General features: G+C 32.2%; 2 protein-coding genes across 4 annotated transcripts in view; one reads left to right on the forward strand and one right to left on the reverse strand.

The window, feature by feature from the left end:
- Positions 1 to 391: 391 nt before the first annotated feature.
- On the reverse strand, positions 392 to 8,572 carry LOC148606666 (large ribosomal subunit protein uL18m-like). Of its 2 annotated transcripts, none has more exons than XM_088544169.1 (6): positions 8,417 to 8,572; positions 6,426 to 6,513; positions 5,486 to 5,563; positions 3,935 to 4,048; positions 2,426 to 2,540; positions 392 to 849 (listed from the first exon to the last, which is right to left on the reverse strand). In XM_088544169.1, the coding sequence occupies exons 1-6, from the start codon at positions 8,481 to 8,483 to the stop codon at positions 691 to 693; spliced, it is 621 nt and encodes a 206-aa protein (XP_088400295.1). In that variant the 5' UTR covers positions 8,484 to 8,572; the 3' UTR covers positions 392 to 690. The 2 variants fall into 2 exon arrangements, with proteins under 2 accessions (XP_088400295.1, XP_088400294.1); XM_088544168.1 differs by lacking the exon at positions 8,417 to 8,572 and adding an exon at positions 8,225 to 8,354.
- A 187-nt stretch (positions 8,573 to 8,759) lies between these two features.
- The window catches only part of LOC148606667 (notchless protein homolog 1-like), a 46,360-nt gene continuing 35,585 nt past the window's right edge, over positions 8,760 to 19,534 (forward strand). The window contains exons 1-9 of one of the 2 annotated variants that reach the window (XM_088544156.1): positions 8,760 to 8,802; positions 9,595 to 9,738; positions 10,597 to 10,751; positions 11,369 to 11,669; positions 13,572 to 13,648; positions 13,977 to 14,074; positions 14,750 to 14,786; positions 15,313 to 15,468; positions 16,079 to 16,214. In XM_088544156.1, the coding sequence (XP_088400282.1) occupies positions 10,599 to 10,751; positions 11,369 to 11,669; positions 13,572 to 13,648; positions 13,977 to 14,074; positions 14,750 to 14,786; positions 15,313 to 15,468; positions 16,079 to 16,214 (958 nt within the window). In that variant the 5' untranslated portion in view covers positions 8,760 to 8,802; positions 9,595 to 9,738; positions 10,597 to 10,598. The remainder of the gene's footprint in view (positions 8,803 to 9,594; positions 9,739 to 10,596; positions 10,752 to 11,368; positions 11,670 to 13,571; positions 13,649 to 13,976; positions 14,075 to 14,749; positions 14,787 to 15,312; positions 15,469 to 16,078; positions 16,215 to 19,534) is intronic. The other variant, XM_088544157.1, reaches the window with a different exon arrangement.

Genomic DNA, 19,534 nt, shown 5'->3' on the forward strand with positions numbered 1-19,534 from the left:
CTTATAAAAGGAGGCCATTGTCCGATTGTCAAAATTTTAATCCAGACACTGGGTCTATAATTTGTAGCTTAGATAGATGTTTGCCAGCTCCAAGCAGTGGCATACATTCGCTTCCTCTTACTAACCACTGCATGCAGACAGGCCATTCGAAATTCTCGGGCATAATACAAATCATATGTCGTTAAAACAATCAGATAGCATCACATAAAATTATTCAATTTTTCCTGAATTTGCAAGATTCTTGCATTTTCTGAGAGGGCTGGCTGCAGCGTCTTAGAGTGAATTTCGAATGCCTGACACTGTTCTGGAACTTGAGATGTTTGTTTTACGCATGCTCCAAACCGCGTTGTACATGTATGCGTTTAGTCTTTTCATATAAAAATACAAATAATTTTCAAATCAAATAATATTTTAATTAAGTCTAATCTTTGCATTACAATAGGCCAACATAATAAATATCCTGGATTCTAATCCCCTCCCAACCCAATTTATTAACCCTCCTAGAAAAATTTTATTTTGATTTTTATCCCAATTTACCCCATCAATTTCTTACAAAATGATAGAATTTTTTACTGAAATTGTCAATTAAAAAATAAAAGATAAAACTCGCCTTCAAACCCTAATTTTGAAATTAGGCTGGAAAAGAATCTAGGATTTTTTTTATGATGGCCATAGCTGTAACAACTGTATTCAAAATTGATAGTCATCTTTCATTGGTTGGTCTTTATTTTCATCACCAAGTCTCTTTGGATTCTCATAATCAATTCCAGGCCTGTATGGAGCCTCAATTACATCTGGTTCTTCAAGCTTAACACATCCATCTTCTATGGCCTTTAAAAAGGCTTCAACCTGTTAAGGAAAAAGGCCACATGAATAAAATTACTGGTAAATACAAAGATAATTGATATGGCTACCATAATGATATCGTGTCAAAGAGACAACAACCCAACCATGATGAAAGATGAAAGATCTATTTCAAACAAGGCTGTGGTAATCAAAATGAACAGTCAAAATCAAAAGTTTATTTTATAGTGGGATATTGAAAGGAAACACAGTAAATATCGCAGGAAGCCATAAAAGGGCAAGATATGACGGTCTGTTGAAACATTCAATACTGGCTTTATTCTGTTTATTGACGATGTACAGGTAATTTGAGGCAAACAATACACTGGAAATTGCCTTTTGTTTTAGTAACATGACAGTAGCCTGAGACGTACAACATATCATGCAGTAAGTATCATGACAGTAGCTTGAGATGAAGAATATATCATGCAGTAAGAATAATGGAAAAAGGATAAATTTACTAATAAAAACAATTCACAGCAGTAAAAAAGTCCAGTGATTGTTTAATAAGTAATCTTCATTTAGGCCAAATAAAAAAAATATGTGTGGTTCCAGTCTTCTCTTTGAATAAAATAGGGTCGGTGGTTAGGAACTTTTTATTTTTTAATTTTTTTTTTTTAAACAACTCACATGGTGGTATTGAAATGTCACTAAATTCTACAAGATGAATTCATGTGTTTAAAGAAACATCAATTACCATAGCTGTTCACTAGAACATCACAATAGACAAAAAATGAAAGATACACTGTATTGGCTGAAAAAAAAAAAAAAAAAAAAAAACTTCATTTTTCATCTTTCAAGGGCAATAACTCTTACAAGGAGTTCTCTGACAACATTGATCCCATGGAGATTTTAGTAGGCCTTACAATTATCTCAGCTATTGAAAGAATTTTTGATAAATCTAGCAATTTTGGAGATATAATATGTGAAAAACTACTGTCTGACCTCCTACGTTCTATTTTTAGTAATGGCAGCCATGTTTTTTGATGGATCAAAAATCCCCAAATCAGTTCTATGCAGAATACTCCAAGAAACTATCATACCAAGCTTGGTTCTAGTTGGTCAGGTAGTGTCAGAGGAGAAAATTTTGGAAAGCAATAACATTAAAACTGGCAAAAAAAGTCGAAAAAGTGCAATTACTCCATGGCTTAACAAATTAAAATGAATTCATACACACAGATAGATCTCATCAACACTTTTACCCAGTCAGAATTTGGCTAAACCTTTACAGTTTTGGAGATATATATGAAAAACTACTGTCTGATGGCTATGGTCCATTTTTAGTAAAGGCAGCCATGTTTTTCAATGGATCAAAAATCCCCACACCAGCTCTATGCAGGATATCCCAAGAATCATTCAAACACAGTTTGGTTCCAATTGGTCGAGTAGTGTCAGAGGAGAAGAGTTTTGAAAAATTGTTAACGACAACAACGACGAACATGATGACGAAAGACAACAAGGAAGGACACCAAGTGATGACAAAAGCTCACATGGCCTTTGACCAGGTGAGCTAAAAATACCAACCTATTTTCATTCTAATAACAATGTTTTTTGTTTTAGCCTGTATATCAATTAAATTTACCGATTCTGTCATTGAAGTGTCATTCCTGTCAAAAAACACATTGGTTATTCCTGCCTGAAGACATCTCTCAGCTAACACTGCTCCTATATTCTGGGCAGCTGATACATCTTTAGTGCTGAAATAGATTAAAAATCAAATTTTGTACTGGGTACTTAATTGCAACACATCCATATCAGTCTATCAAGATGATAATGTCTGATTTTCCTTTAACTAACAGAAAATAGTCTTTGTTAACACAGTACAGTGAAACCAGCCTTAACAGAACCAATTATGGACTTTAAAATGTGTTTGGTTAATAAGATAGGTACTTGCTTTATAACATTTGAAATTACATTTAAATTGATATATATACATTTGTATATCATTTATGCAGAACTTATGATATACAGAAAACACACTGAATACATTAACATAGATACATGATTGTTGATGAAGACAAATTAAACCACAATTAATAGTTTTGAACTATAAATATTAAGAAGATAATGAAAGTATCGAAGAATCCAGCTTATCGTTAACAACCCTGATGTACTGACACAGTTTTCAAAGTCTGGATTATATTTTTTATTCATTATAGCTTTGAATTTGATTAAATTGCAACTTTTAATCATTTTGTTATTAATATATATTCATTTCTGTCTGCATGTTAGGCAATGCGTTAAATTATGTAATGGTATTCGTCCCAAATTGATAAAGTGTCCGGTTTAGACTGGTTTCTAGTTGATAATGGTTTGGTTTATATAAGTTTCACTTTATTTAATTGTCATTGCCTGACAAACACTGCTTAGGTCATATTTTTTTTTTAAAAATATACCAATCCACCTGCCTTAAATTTTCTCAAACTGGAAAATTAATTGAAAAAAAATGTGTTCACCTCCCACCTTATTATGATATTGAATAACAGATAGTTGATGCATTAAATATGGGTAGAAAAAAAGTTGCACAAACTGTAATGTTAAAACTGCTTAGAAAGTTGGAACGATTTCCATAAAGTTTTCAGTTCAGTGTATTACATGAGGAAAATTAATGTGTCAGCCTCTGTAAGAATCAGGCAGTGGGTGAAACATGATATGAAAAAATCCATCATTTTGATTGTGTAGTTTGACTATTTGTTGGATCAAAACCAGAGAAAACAGACAAGATTTTCCATGACATATTAGTACATTGAGTCATAAGTTCATTGAAATGCACTGAAAGTGAACATTTCAAGGGCAGATAACTATGTCAAAAACCTCATTTTTCTAACATGCTATTGAAAAATTTCTAAGCAAAGCAAGTGATGCAGAGATAAAAAAATGGTCTTTTCAAATGGAGAAAGCATCTTTGAGTGAAATTACATAGTCAGATTAGTGGGGTTTTAGACAGGTTTCATTGTACAATGCAAAATATATTGACCTTGACATTTAAAGGTTATGACATAAAAATGAGTGAATTATTGATTGTTGGGGTTTTAACGCCCAAGAGCAATATTTCAGCTATATTCAGGCGAGAAAAAAAACACCAGAATACCTGTAAAGATGTCTTTTAATGGCCCATTCCTTAGTAGATGCTGACACAACTGTGACACCAGTCCAGTGGACCACTTTACCAATAATGTTCCTTTGACTTTTCTCCAAGATCAATCTGAAATAAACCAGTGAGCTTGTTGTGATTTTAGTTATTGAGTTATTGAGTTACTGTCTTCACTTGGCATCTTTTGTTACTATAAACCATAGATGATATGTAAGGTTATACTGATTAGCCGACAAAACATGGCTTTAATGTCTATTAATTGAAAAAAATTAAAAAAAAACAAGGGTAAAATAATTTACTTCAAGTCATAAAATCAAGTTATAAACTTAAAAACTAAAAACGTAAAATTAGAGGCCACATTCCATCTTTGGCTTGATGGGTACTTTAAAATTTTCTAGATCTGTTGCATCAAGTTTTTTTTTAAATCCTTGAGCCTTGCAAAGCTGAAAATAACATTTTAAATATAAAGTTTTTATTTTTGTATCTTTTGACATTAAAATCATTGGATGTATTTCTTGATATTAATTCACACTCTAGTTTTAATCAGTGCAAGTTATTATCAATCAAGACAAACTAAAACTATCTTGTTGAATTTTAACCAAGTATAAAGGGAAGAGGGGCAGAAAAAAACTCCTATACCTCCCAATCCTGGAAAAACTGGGTTAAAGTATATATTATGTACCGGTATTGAAGACTAGTATTGTCCACTTGGTCCATAATCCCAGTATATAGTGGAGCCCAAGTTGCTCATTTACTTTTGTTACTTAGTATGTATTATTTTTGTTATTTCATGTTCTTTGTTGTGTGTGTCTGTTTTCCATGTCTAGTCTTTGTCCCTGAACTACATTTTGTTTATTTGTGGTAGAATCTTGGTTCCCTTGATCACTCTTTCAAGAAATATATTCACAGCAGTTTCATTTGCATTTCAAGTCTGATTGCAAAATTAGTGAAAACAAAACTGTTGTGAAAATTTCCCCATTTACAATAAGTTTCTCACAATGCTTAGTCAGATTGACGTAAAGTTTTTTTATGCTTTCTTTAAGTTTTCTGAATAAATTGTCCATATAGGTTCAATAGCTTAGCACAGTCAGTATTAACCTTTCATATTGTGTGTACATATGTGTACATTTTCTTAAATGTAGGAATCAATTAATATTTATAAACATTTCAAGAACATAATAGTCAAATAATGGATGCTTACTGGATTTTACTCACTTACCATGCAATGGGTACTCCTGGCAAAAAGCAAGACATGTTTACCCGTCCAGAGCATCCGAGATGTCACTCTTTTTTTTTTTTTTAAATTTATTCATGGAGTACAAATTATAAGTGCTTTGGCTTATTCTGTGTTGTCTTTTTTTCTTTATCTTCAGATTTTATATACTGGGGTACATTTGTATAACTGTATTTTATTCTGTTGTCTACATTGTGTATGTAGATTGTTGCATTTTCCTGCTTTCACATTTGAATTTTGATCTCTTTGAATTGTCTTTCGGTTTTGATGTTTTGGTATTTTTTTTGCTGATAGATCAATAAATCTTTACTTACTTGTTGTAGTATTCCTTATTAGGACTCTGGAATTTCCATCCAAGTCTTTTCCTGGCTAGTCCCATTTGCTCCAAATTCCTTTAAAAAAGAAAAAGGGAGCATTTAATTGAATATTAATTAAAATACAAATTTTGATAAATTTGCAGAAGTATGGAAGATCATATAAAAGCAGTCATCTGGAAGATATTTGCTCTTGTTCAACTGTCTAAATTTATGTTCAAAATCATGACCTTTCACATTTGAACTACATGTAGAAAAAAAGCATGTAGAGAGTGTATAACTACAAGTAAACACTCCAGCAAAAACTCTAAAAAAAAAACTGGTGTAAGATTCCATGTCTTCAAGCAATGTAGTATACATGTATATAACTATATTTTTTATCTCATGGAAGTTGTCTTTTTGACATTTTCACCATATCAATTTTCATCACTGGTATTTAATCTGCAAGGTGTAAATGACCAAAGAAATAAAGGTAAATTTGTACTTTATTCTTTTCATTTATAAAACAAATTTTTTTCCATGAATATACAAATTTAGTTCAAAGGGAAAAGAAAATTATAAAAATATCATATATGTTACTTTTTAAGGAGATATATAAGTTTTTTTTTAATATGTAGGAATTGTGCATAAATTAGTGAGTAAATCAATAGAATTTTCCAGTAAAGATGGTAACATTCATGTATTTGATGGTATGAACAGTGATGTCAGATATCAGTATCATGTACATTGTACATATTCTGCAATGGTCTACATGTATACTGCATGTATATCTGCAGAATTAAAGTGATTACATGTATACTGCATGTATATCTACAGAATTAAAGTGATATATATATATATATATATATATATATATCACTTTAATATATATTTCAGTGTTAGTCTGTAAGAATTGGGCAGTAGGTGAAACATGGTATGAAGTAACAATATAATAACCTACCTTGGGTTCCTGTTTGTAAAGTCTGGGTTGACTACATAGTCTTTATTGGCATCTGAGAAACCATTGTTCGAGGAAGAAAATAGACGTCCTTGAAATAAAAGAATACCAAGATACATGTAGTATCATAACTTATATATAAAACAAGAATACACATGTAGTTACAAAGGTAAAGACCCAACTACATTTGTGTATACATGTACATTTGTATGTGAAAGACAGGGCATTCACATTTCTAGAATGTCTACAAAGACTATGACATCTGGCATACACGCATGAACATGAAGATTGAGGAAATGACATAATGATTTTCAAGGAAGCATAATTTAGAAAAATTTTAAAATAAAATTCACCAATGAAAGTTCAAGTTTATACGCAATATTCCTGATTGCACACTATCCAGTGCATTGATATGAAATACTGATCATGATAACAAATACATCAACACATAAACATGTACATTGTAAGTCATGCAATTAACGATTGCAGTCTTGCATTTTAGAATTCACAGACCATTAACAAAGTGTTGTATGATAATCAAGTGATGCCCCATATGATCATTTTCTTTTTACTAACAGTGCCTAATTCTTGCATTTTGTGAGATGACTATGGTATCTGTAGTGTTTAAAGTGAGTTTCCAATGTCAAGATGCTGTTTGAAGCTAGCTGCAAATACATGTATGTACATGTAACTCTGAAGGTAACACGCTCTCTTTTAATTAGGGCATTTTTAAGACCATTAGGTTGCACGGAATAAAAAGAGCCACCTTAGTACCAAAGATCTGTAATTCAATTTAACATACAGGTATGTGGAGTTAAATGTACATATTCATAACTACGTGTAGTATGAAGCTAGTCCAAATAATTATGCTATAGGCTTATTCTAATTTCGCATGGTTGCCCTTCATTAGTGAGGCATAAATATTAAACTAAACTAGAGGCTGAATAGTTCACCTGGTCAAAAATAGTCTTTTCCTAAGCTTTCTAAAGCTGGACTCTTGACTTTACTGTACTAGAACATCTTAGTTATCTACCCAGTTAATGTCTCTAAGTCACTTTTTGACTCCTCATGGGTACTTACTCTGACATTGGTCAACAGATCTTTTTTGAAAATTTCAATATCAGTTGGTCTAACAATGCTGATCAATTTTACTCTTCCAGTATTTAGCTCAACCCATTTATGTACAAATTATTTCCAAAAAATCTTAAATTTGACCCCCTATGGTCTATTTTAGTAACATTGGCCTTGGTTTTTGCCAGATCAAAATTCCCCATACATAAATTGTTAAGGACATTGTAAGGTACAGTGTACCTTCATGCCAAGTTTGATTACAATACATCCAGTAGAGGAGAAGATTTTCAAAGTTGGAAATACAAAATTTCTGGAAAAAAGAACATTCATCCATCAATGGATCTTTCCAAAATTTTTTAAATAGGTCCAATTCATCATTCTAAACAATTTTACTCCTTGCCAGATTTTAGCTAAACCCTATTTTTGAGTTAAAATTCTGCAATTTGACCCCTTTGATCTACAGCCCAGCCACTAGTAGGACATACTCTGAGTTCTTTGGTCAGGTATCCCGAAGGCTGGGCTACTAAAAAAACAGCTACTAACACAAATCCCATAAGGAGCAGTCATGTGAGATCTGCAAAGATAGTCAAAACTGTAAAAACCAACAATCAGAATGATGTGTCTGTCCATGTGAGACCCAACACTGGATAGTCAAGGATGTTAAAAACCCTCACTGGCCTCAGTCAATGAAATGTGTACAAGTGTAACCATATAATTGGTTATGACCATACCTATTATTGGCGTTAAAACTTTTACACGTGTGAATGTATATTCGATTTTGCACACATATTTCTTGCAATATACCAATGTATGGTCAAGCCAGTCAAGGCCCAACTCCCAAGCCATGCTCTCCCGTTTCCCGATATCAATTACTACTTAACGTTACCTCCCTTTTTTAATTTGGAGAAAAAGTTTATTCTTACCAACGCATCTGCATGTTAGAGCTTCTGAAAACAGTGGTAATCGGATTCTTAAAGCTAGGAAATTCATTTCTTTTTTGACCTAATGACAGTCAGGGTTAATTTCAGAAAGGGGAACGAAATTAACGTAAATTGTGAATAGATGTCCGAGTATTGTACGACGAATATAAAAAGAAGTAAATGTTATCTCATCTGTTCATTCTGTTATTTCTAATCTTATGTTATATCTATTTTATGTTTATTTATTCTTATTTATTCAACCAGTCAAATCATGTATATTGTAAAATCCCGGAATATGAACGTTGACCAACCATCACTCTAATTTTCTTATCGCCTTCAACACAGGAAGCACGTGTTGCAATATTTTCCAAAACAAACACATTTGACAGGTGAAAAATTTAGTTTTTTTTACATGTACACAAACGTGTGAGACAGAAGATTTCCATAAGCTTGATGATACTTATTTTTTACACACGAATGTTACTTAGACGTTTCTGCATTTAAATTGATTGATCTTTTATTTACCGATGCTACCAACATCTGCTGTTCTCTGTACTACAGTAGGCAGTTTGAAAGAGCAGATCACCACATCTGCTCTGTCACAAATTTTCTAAACAGCAAGACATGTACAAAGTTTAAAAAGAACAAAAATCAAAAACAAAATCTAACAAAATCACTTTTGATTGAAAAATATTTTCACTGTATATAAATTATAATATTAAACACTTATTGTAAAAGTTCTTTTTAAATTTATGTGGTAGCCACCCATGCAAACGTCACATATTGTCAGTATAACAATGGAGTGTGAAAATATGAAGATAAATAGATACTCATGGCATGGACACAGGGATTCATAATCCTTTTGGGATTCAGCGCTGAAAATATTTTTTTTGACCACCATCAAAACAAAAAAAAAATATCTCCAGCACCAAATATCAAAAGAGATTAAGTGATTCAGTGTCTGAAAACTGAAGTGCTGTCATTACATAATAAATCAGGAAATATCATTGGACACTGCGTCCCTAAATGGACTAGTCCTCAAGCTGCTATACAATGTATACATACTGTACATGTATGTGCATGCTGATGTTTCATATCATACATATGTAGATCTGTAATTATAGAGATGCACAACTGTAGCACAGACCTGTGGTTAAAGAGATGCACATAATTTATTTTAGATTATTTCATCAAAAGGTGGAAAAAGCCTAATGAGAAAAGTGGAAAGGTTACGGAATAAATTTGGCTAATTAACAAGTTTCTTGTCTCTTTAATCAAGTGTTAACCAACCAAATAAGGGTTAGTTTGAGAACGACGGAAATCAGGTAAAACTTGCATTGTGTAATAATTCTAATCATAAGAATTTTCATGCTTATAGCGGTTTTTGATTGGTCAAGATCATCTTTACCAGAAAGTTCATACTTGCATGTACTTTGCCAGATTGTACGTACATGCACGAACGCCGGTCAACTTGAAACCAATATGGCGGCTGTGTAATTTCAAAGAGTGTGGCAACAAACTAAATGGCATAATATAGCCATAAGAATGGTTTATTACATCCACATTGATTTTTACGGTACAGTTTGTTTACCAAGAGTAATTTTCAGCTCTGGGAAAGAAACTTATAATATCTAACTACAAGTAAATTCGCCCCAGAATTAAATTGTCCCAGAACCAGATTCTATAAATACACTTACCGGTTCAACACATTTAAAAAAAAATATAATTCTCAAGTGTTGGGATAGAATGATAAGGATTAAACAGCTATTTTCAGTCATTCATGCATGTATGAACAGATCTTGGAGCTCCCCTTTGGCTATTTTTGTAATGTTTGGGAGAGGAGAGATCCGTTCATACATGCATGAACGACCACAAATAGCTGTTTAATCCTATAGTGACAATAAAACATCCAACACTTGTTGTCCTCAGTGTTTGGACTATCCGAAAAACTACTCCTCCTGCTTGGGACGTAAGGATATAACAATATATATATTTCCTGCCTTATCCCACATTTTCATACTACATGTATATTGTGCTATGTTGTAAATCAGTCAATGTAGATTCTTTGTTATCTACTTATAATGTAAGTTCAGTGTAATGTGATATTATTTTTTTCATTCATGTTATGTATTATGCCCTCACGGGTTCATTCATATAAATAATAAAAAGTTGTTCTTCTATAGAGATGACAACTGACAGTGAACAGGAACCTGGAGACAGGAGAATCCTTGTCCAGTTCAAAAGTGAGACAGGAGAAGTTACTGGCAGTCCTTTTGATATACCAGTTGATATAAACACAGAGAAACTAGGACTGGTCTGCAATGCACTGCTATCTAATGTAGGTACATGTACATAATTACATTGAAGCTGTGGTCTGTAAAATTGTCACATACACATTTTGAATTGCTTGTTTGTTTAAGTTCAGTTTTTTATGGTAAAAACAGTATTTTAAATACTGTTTTGTTATCTAAATTTACTGAATTTTATACGTGCATATATAGTTTATAATTTAAAAGTGTAGTTTTCTCTATTAATTTTACATTTGTCTCTCTTTATATAAATATCTCAAAATGTTTAAAGAAATGTGTGTGTATTTCTGATTATCTGTTTGAGAGTCTTTCTGATTCTTGCATTGAATAAGTTTATTTCAGGATCTGTTGATAAATAAACACCAAAAAAACTTGCCATCTTTCTGAACATTAACCTTTTTATTTGGCATGTTGGTGAAAAAAAAACAGTAGATATATAATTTAAGTTTTCTTATTCACAGGTATTCCCTGTTCTCATAAAAAGAAATTTGCATGTAAATATTCAAAAATGAAAAGCAAATAGGAATATTAACTAAATGGGTGAACATATTTGGTTATTTCAGATTTTTACAATTACACTTTGCCAAATTGACGATTAATTTTGTTTTCCAGTAATATTCAATTTAAGGTACTTTCTTTTTTTCAGGAAGAATCAGTTCCTTATACTTTCTTTGTAAAAGACAATGAAATAACAGACTCTCTTCAGAAAGCCTTAGATAAAAACACATTAGAAAATACAGAGGAGGTGCTAGATATTGTGTATCAGCCACAGGCTATTTTCCGAGTAAGGCCTGTCACTCGATGTACCAGTTCTATAGAAGGACATGCAGAGGCTGTGATATCTGTTGCATTCAGTCCTGATGGACGATATTTGGCAAGTGGTTCTGGAGACACTACCGTTAGGTTTTGGGATATTTATACAGAAACACCACAGTTTACATGTAAAGGTATGAATGGCATGTTTTCTGTTTAAGTTCCTTGTACATGTATATACATTTTAAGGTGCATTAGGTGCAGTTTTTTTTTAAACTAACTAACACTTTTAACACCATGTTATTTTTTTTTCCATTTCTTGATGTACTTTTGCAGTTTCAAATTGAAGTTTGTTATTTAAATCATATTTTCCTTTGAAGAAAATACTCCACAACAGTTTTGATTTCCTTTACATGTTCTGCACTGAAAAATATGGAATGTGGAAAATAAATGCTGCAAACAATTTCATTGTTAACAGTACACAAGATTTCCCAAAATGGACTTAATACATATAAATTCTTTTATAAAGGTACCGGTACATGTATCAGCATGGATACAGTTAGTTGACATTTATATAAAAAAAGAATTATTGCAAATGACAAATCAAATACTGCAGTATAGTTTAGTTGCAAATACTATGTGTGTCTTAAAATTGTGATAATTGAAGCTTGCACTATGACAGATGTTGGATTTTTTTTCAAAATCTCCAAAAAAATTTAAATCCTGTACCGTAAGCAACTAAATTTCAATAATCAATGCTAGCAATTATTTCTGCATTTACTGTATGTAATATCGAAAATCTATCTTTTAAATGCAGTACATGCATCTGGGGAATGACATTAAAGGTTGTCCTATTGCCCAGGACAAGTGAAAGTCAAATTGTACTTGCCCCGATGACAACCATATTTTATTCAGTTTCCAACATTTATTAGCTCACCTGGCTGCTGTTATTAAAAATAGAACATAGGGGTCAGACAGTAGTTTTTCGTATATATCTCCAAAACCATTAAGTTTAGCTAAATTCTGATGCAAATAAAAATGCTCAGCATGATGAGATCTATTTGTTGTCAAATTTTCATTTTAATCCATTAAGCCATGGAGTTATTGCCCCTTTTCAACATTTCTTGCTATTTTTTATGTTATTTCTTTCAAGAATCTTCTCCTCTGACACTACTTAACCAATTGGAACCAAGCTTGTTACGAATATTCCTTGAGGTATCTTGCATAGAACTGATGTGGGGATTTTTTATCTGTCGAAAAACATGGCTGCTGTTACTAAAAATAGAACATAGGAGGGTCAGACAATAGTTTTTCTTATATATATTTCCAAAACCAATAGGTTTAGCTTAATTCTGACATAGGCAAAAGTGTTCAGCATGATGAGATCTATCTGTGGTCAAATTTTCATTTTAATCCGTTAAGCCATGTTGGAGTAATTGTCCTTTTTCAACATTTTTTGTTATTTTTTATGTTATTTCTTTCAAGAATCTTCTTCTCTGACACTACTTAACCAATTGGAACCAAACTTGGTTTGAATGTTTCTTGGGGTATCCTGCATAGAACTGATGTGGGGATTTCTGATCCATCAAAAAACATGGTGGCTGTTACTAAAAATAGATAATAGGGTCGGACAGTAGTTTTTCTCATGTATCCCCAAAACCAAATTCTTTCAGTAGCTGAAATGATCCTTATTATTAGGACTACAAAAGTTTTCAGAGAAAAAAGTTGTCAGATGATTCCTTGTGAGAGTTATTGCCCTTGAAATGGGAAAAAATGACAGTTTTTTTTTTTTACAGTTTTCAGCTAATATCTTGAAAATTATTTAAATTTACCACCCTTGAAAGACAAAATTCAACCAGGTAAGCAATTTAGGCTCCTGGGAGCCTCTTGTTTACTAAAGGACAACCTACATGTAGATTTCAGTTTTGGCAAGTAGAATTTTCATGGACTTGTCCAATGTTGTCATCATACCATGGCATTTTATAATTAGGTGAAGAGAATATGTGTAAGATGGTTCATTGGTTGGTGTTTTGTTCAGTTTAACTGGTACAGATCTTTTAAATTGTGTTTATGCTATTTTCTTTTGATCTTTTCAGCACACAAACATTGGGTCCTGTGTATAGCATGGTCTCCTGATGGCAAAAAGTTGGCTTCAGGTTGTAAAAATAGTCAGGTAGGAATTTTCAAATCTGAAATCTATCAATTTTCTTTCTTTGTCTCTGATGGAAGTCCATCAGTTCAGTATTATTTCTTCATAAGTCTGTAGCTTGATCATGATTAGTTTTTGGTTGTCTCCCTTATTTTAGATAAATCTGACCTTGTTTCTCTATAATCACTGAAAGGAATTTATAAACATGCCTTCTTAATGAAAATAGACAAAGTTTTTTTTCTTAAATTTTCAGAATACATACTTAGAAACTTGCATAAAGGATATGTGGAAAATTGAAGTACATGAAAATTTCCTAATGTTCTTACCTTGTAAATACAATGATCTGTTTCAGATATGTGTTTGGGATCCTTTATCTGGATTACAAATGGGTAAAACATTGATAGGACATAAACAGTGGATCACATGGTTGGCATGGAAGCCATTACATTTGTAAATACAATTATCTTTATGAATGGAAGCTTAGACCCTTCTCAATGTTTATATATGTTCATGAACTTTTTTGATTTGTTAATTAATTCAGGTTTTTTTTATACCTGCTTAACACGTTGAAAGCTAGTAATAGCCTCTGTCAACACCGTTTTTCCACCTAGTTCATGTAGGGGGTACCTACATTGTGTAACTCAGAAAGTATTGAACCGATATTATTCATATTTTGCACAGTGTATATTTACATACTGCAGTTATACATCATTCACAAAGAAAAAATTGACAAGTATTTTGTATGAGTTTTTACTTGTTGAACTTGAGCCACTTTTTCAGTAGCACATGCTATCATCAGTACAAATTTTAGATAATTTTCAACTTGATTAGGGTACACATGTATTGAAGATGCATTTGTAGTTATGTGCTTACAAATGTGTGGTTATTCCAGGCAGGTCCAGCCATGGTTTTGAACTTGTTTATATTACAATAAGCATGATGAAAGATAATACACACCTGCAGTCACTAAGTGTTTCAAAAATAATTGTTATAAAATTATTATAAAAATAATAAGTTATGATTTTTATTCATTTCAACAAAATGCATGTATGTAAGGATATCTGTTAATTTATTTTCACATTAATTTGAAGTCAAATATATGGGTTTTTTTTTTTTAATTTTCAGAGACCCAGAATGCAGATTTTTAGCTAGCTCATCAAAAGTAAGTTTTAAATAATATGTTCAACTGATTGCACAAGTAAACAACAATCTCAAACATCCACACATTTACACAAACCACCAATTTTACATTACATTTGTTAGTTTTTCAAAAACAACATACACATGTATGAAACCTGAAGAACCTGTGTGCTTGGATGATTAAAAAACAAATAAATAATAGATTGGTATAACGAATTTAACGTCTGAATACCACACATAATGGAATTGTCTTCCTAGGGATTTTATAGACACTCAATTTGCATGCTGATTTTCTTTTATCAGCTATTTTGTCCTTCTTTTCCTGATATTTCAAACCTCGGCTCTGTACTGTTATAATACTAAAAATATTTTCAAGTGCTTCACAGAACATAACATCTTGCCCTATTTGGCTCACTTTAAATTTTCTGTGGTAACTTAAAAATGTGGTTATTTTGTATTTACTGTTTGTCTATGTTTTGCTGTCTGTATATTTTCATTATTTGTTTTCCTATCCACTGCTACATATTTATTTCTCTATCCTTTTACAGGATGGTACTATAAGACTATGGGATACCCAGTTAAGTAGCTGTAACATTATATTATCTAGCCATTTACAGTCTGTCACTTGTGTTAAGTGGGGAGGATCAAACTTACTGTATACAGCATCACAAGATAGAACAATTAAAGTATGGAGAGCCGAGGATGTAAGTTATGGCATTGTTATTCCTAACGCAAAGGCTGGGAGGTATCAAGTGATCATGCTATCCATCTGTTGGTCTGTCTTTCTTTCCCTAGATCTTTTCTGAAATCACTATAGGGATATTGATAAATCTTTCACAAATTCTTTATCATATATTGCAAATTTTTTATTGTTTTTTCCTCATTAATGAATTTTAGAGATTCCTATATGGTATCTAGGAGGCCAGCTGGGAGTATCACCTAGTTACCTTTGTTTACAGATACTGTAGGTCTAGTTGGGGTCATTAAGACTGATCTGCCAGTCAGGATTGGTTGCAATGCAAACTGAGGTAGAAACAGCAGATAACCCTTAAAATGTAAAAATCTTTTAAAAAAAGAATTGAATGATTTTACATGATGTTTGCTTTTTGTAATTCGAAAGTTTTATTTTTGTATTTTTCAGTAATTTGGAAAAGTTGGAGTCGATAATAGGATAAGAGTTTTTAGATTACAACTTAAGCTAAAAAAATTTTAAATGGGTCTTCCATTGCTTCTGGTTTCCATTGCTTAACATGTAGTATAAACCTTCCTAATCAAAATGAACATTATAAAAAAAACACTATAATTTTATTTCAGGGTGTATTATGTCGAACACTACAAGGACATGGTCATTGGGTCAACATTTTAGCCTTAAGTACAGACTACGTTATGAGAACAGGGGCATTTGATCCTGCTACTGCGACAATAGTGCATAAAGAGGCCACAGATTCAGGTAGGTCAGAGGTCAGAAATCATATGTTGAAAGTTACAAGGACATGGTCATTGGATCAACATTTTAGCCTTAAATACAGACTATGTAATAAGAACAGGGGTAGTTCTGCTTTCTGATTTTGCTTCTGAAACCATATTGCTTAGGTCAGAGGTCTTATTCCAACTTTGTGGCTTGAATCAAAACAATAGTACATATAGACTAAATATTATATAGAGTCTAAGGCAATCCAAAGTTTATTTCTTGCTTTTTAGGTCCCTTTGTCATGAAATGTAATTAAGGAAAAACAATTTTATCTGATATTTAATTGTCCTATAAAGGTAATAATTTGTAAAAGAAATTGTTTATATACCAAGGAAGGTGGTTGTTGTGGTAGATGTGTAAACTTCGGTAAACATGGTGATGATGGTGAAAACCTTCTTTGTGATAACCCATACTGAAGAGCAATATGAAGTGTGTGAAGATCACTTGAATTCCAATAAATCACATGGCTAAATAAGGCAATTTGGCACATTTTGATTTTAACATAGCCCAAATTTGGCATTTTAAGAGTAAGAAATCTTTTGCTTGGCATTTTTTTATTGCTTTGGCCTTAATATTACAGGTAACCGAAACTATGAGGAAGTTGTAATTTTATTTATGTTTCATTGCTATTGCAGTAAATGTTGGTAATGTTGCTTCTTCATAGAACTATATGTGAAGGAGGACAAATATTTTTGGAGGTTGGTCTTATTTCCTGTTTTTACTTTAGGTTTATATTAAAGCCTTTTTAAAAAATTTAAAATGTGTATTTCATGTCACCAGGAAACATTTCATCAATGTATTGTACACAATCTTGTTTTATCTGGATAATAAATAAGATACTACATGATAACATTGACTTCTTACAGCTTGGTTATTTGCTTTTATAGTCTATTTTAGTTCTATAAATATTTGGGGAAAATACATGCTTGTTGCCTTGGTAACACCTTCTTTATTTGTCAGATCATTTCTTGAAAATTGTAGATGACATGTTGATAGACTTGGATTGGTATAAATTTCCCAATAGTCTGTTGAGGAGACCATTTCACTTGGAGGGACATGTGTTAAAAAGTAGGAGATAATGGTTGTTGCCATATTTGCCTTGTGTTTAAACAAGAATACAAGATTTGCTTTGATTATCTCCCTTTTAAAGCTTGACCATCTGCTGATAATGCTAATTAAATTCTAACCAAAAATAAAACCATGCCATTTAATCAAACTATATATTTTGAAGCCTTCCATACACGCATAAGAAAACAAATGCCAGGATAAGAATGTTTTTTTTCCCTTATTTATTGAATATGGAAGTAATAACAGGCTCCTCTAACAAATTCATGTTTTTCAATCTGAATGATTTTTTGGTTTTTGTGGACTTTGTCATTTGTCAACTAAGGAGTGACCCTCTTCTAATCCACAACTCCTCTGAAACCCTTGAATGGAACTTGAGGAAACTTTCACAGATTCTTAATATATGATATCATTGTACACCTCCTTTTTAGATGACCTGGCCATCACTTGTGTCCGTTGTCCGTAAACTTTTTCAAACATCTTCTCCTCTAAGATAGGGTTTAAATTGCAGAATTTTGCAAATAACGCAAAAATAGTACAGTTTAGCTAAAATCTGGCCGAGAGTAAAATTGTTCAGCATGATAAGATGGTCCTATGCTGAAATTTGGACAAATGAATGAGTTATTGGTCCTGAAATGGATTTTTTCCAATTCTAAAAATCTTTACCTCTGAAACTGCTGGATAGATTGAAACAAAACTTTGCATAAATGTTATTTAGAACATCTTGAACTATGTGTGGGGATTTTTGATCTTGCAAAAATATGGCCGCCATAACTAAGATTAAACCATAGGGGTCAAATTACAGATTTATGCATATAATCAAAAACAGTTGGGTTTAGCTAAATCTGACATGAGGTAAACTTGTTCAGCATGATGGGATGGACCTACTCCAAAATTTTCAGAAAGATCAGTTGACAAATGAATGAGATATGGGTCCTGAAATAGGTTTTTTACCTGAATTTTACATTTCCAGCTTTGAAAATAATCTCTGAAACTGCTGGATGAATTGGAACAAAATTTAGCATAAATGTTACTTAGAACATCTTTAACAATCTGTGCGTGGGGATTTTTGATTTTGCGGAAAACATGGTGGCTGTTAAAAAAAAAAATAGGCTATAGGGCTCAAATTGCAGAATTTTGGACGTTACTGAAAAAGAGTTGGGTTTATCTAAAATCTGGGTTGGAGTAAAATTTTTCAGCTTTTTGAGCTGGACCTATGCTGAAAATTTCAGAAAGATTCATTGACAGATGAGTTATGGTACTGAAATGGATTTTTTTTTCCAGAATTTCTGTATTTCCAACTTTGAAAATCTTATCCTAAACTACTGGATGGATTGTAACCAAACTTGGCATAAATGTACCTTACATTATCCTTAACAATCTTTGTTTGGGGATTTTTTATCTGGTGAAAACCATGGTGAATGTTGCTAAATAGACCATTGGGGTCCAATCGAAGATTAGTAAACAAATGGGTTGAGCTAAATTCTGACAGTAAAATTGATCAGCATGGTGAGACTGAACTATGTCAAAATTTTCATAAAGATCTGTTGACCAATGTCAGAGTTATTGCCCATGAAGATTAAAACAATGACTATGAGAGATTTGTTTTATAATATGAAAACCCTAAGATGCACGCTATTGATTAAATGATTCTTGTGGAATTAGCACAGTAAGGTCAAGAGTCCAGCTTTAGAAGCTAAAAAGACTATTTTGAACCATTTTGAACCAGGTGAGAAATTCAGGCACTTTAGAGCCTCTACTTTGTTTTTTTATATGAAGGACATTTTTGGTTTCCTGCTACAGAATTTGGACTTAGTCCTTTGTTAACCAAAGGGGACTTTCTGCTATTCTGAAAGTTTTCTGAAACTGCTGAATGGAATTTGATGAAACTTTCACAGATATTTTTATTACATTGTGCTGCCCTTCCAGTTTTCATCTGAATGCTTAAATTACTTATGGATAATACTATTTGGTTTCTGGGGAAGGAAACTAGGAGGTAATCACCTTGTCTTGTTTAGATTGTGACAATTGTTGTATTTTTTTGATTTTTGATCCATCAGGATAAAAGTACCTTATGTCACTGGTCCATTACTGGAACTTCCCTACTATTTCTGAACACTACACAAAAATAGTCCAAATGTAATTCCTTTTATATCATTCAATACCACTTTTATAACCAGTTAATATGTTGTTTCAATTAATCAGCTTAACAATATTCTGTTATTTCTGCAAAT

The sequence above is a fragment of the Perna viridis genome, chromosome 9 (assembly GCF_037379345.1).
Source record: "Perna viridis isolate PV_CMFRI_1.1 ecotype Kerala chromosome 9, ASM3737934v1, whole genome shotgun sequence".
NCBI classification, from domain to species: Eukaryota; Metazoa; Mollusca; class Bivalvia; order Mytilida; family Mytilidae; genus Perna; species Perna viridis.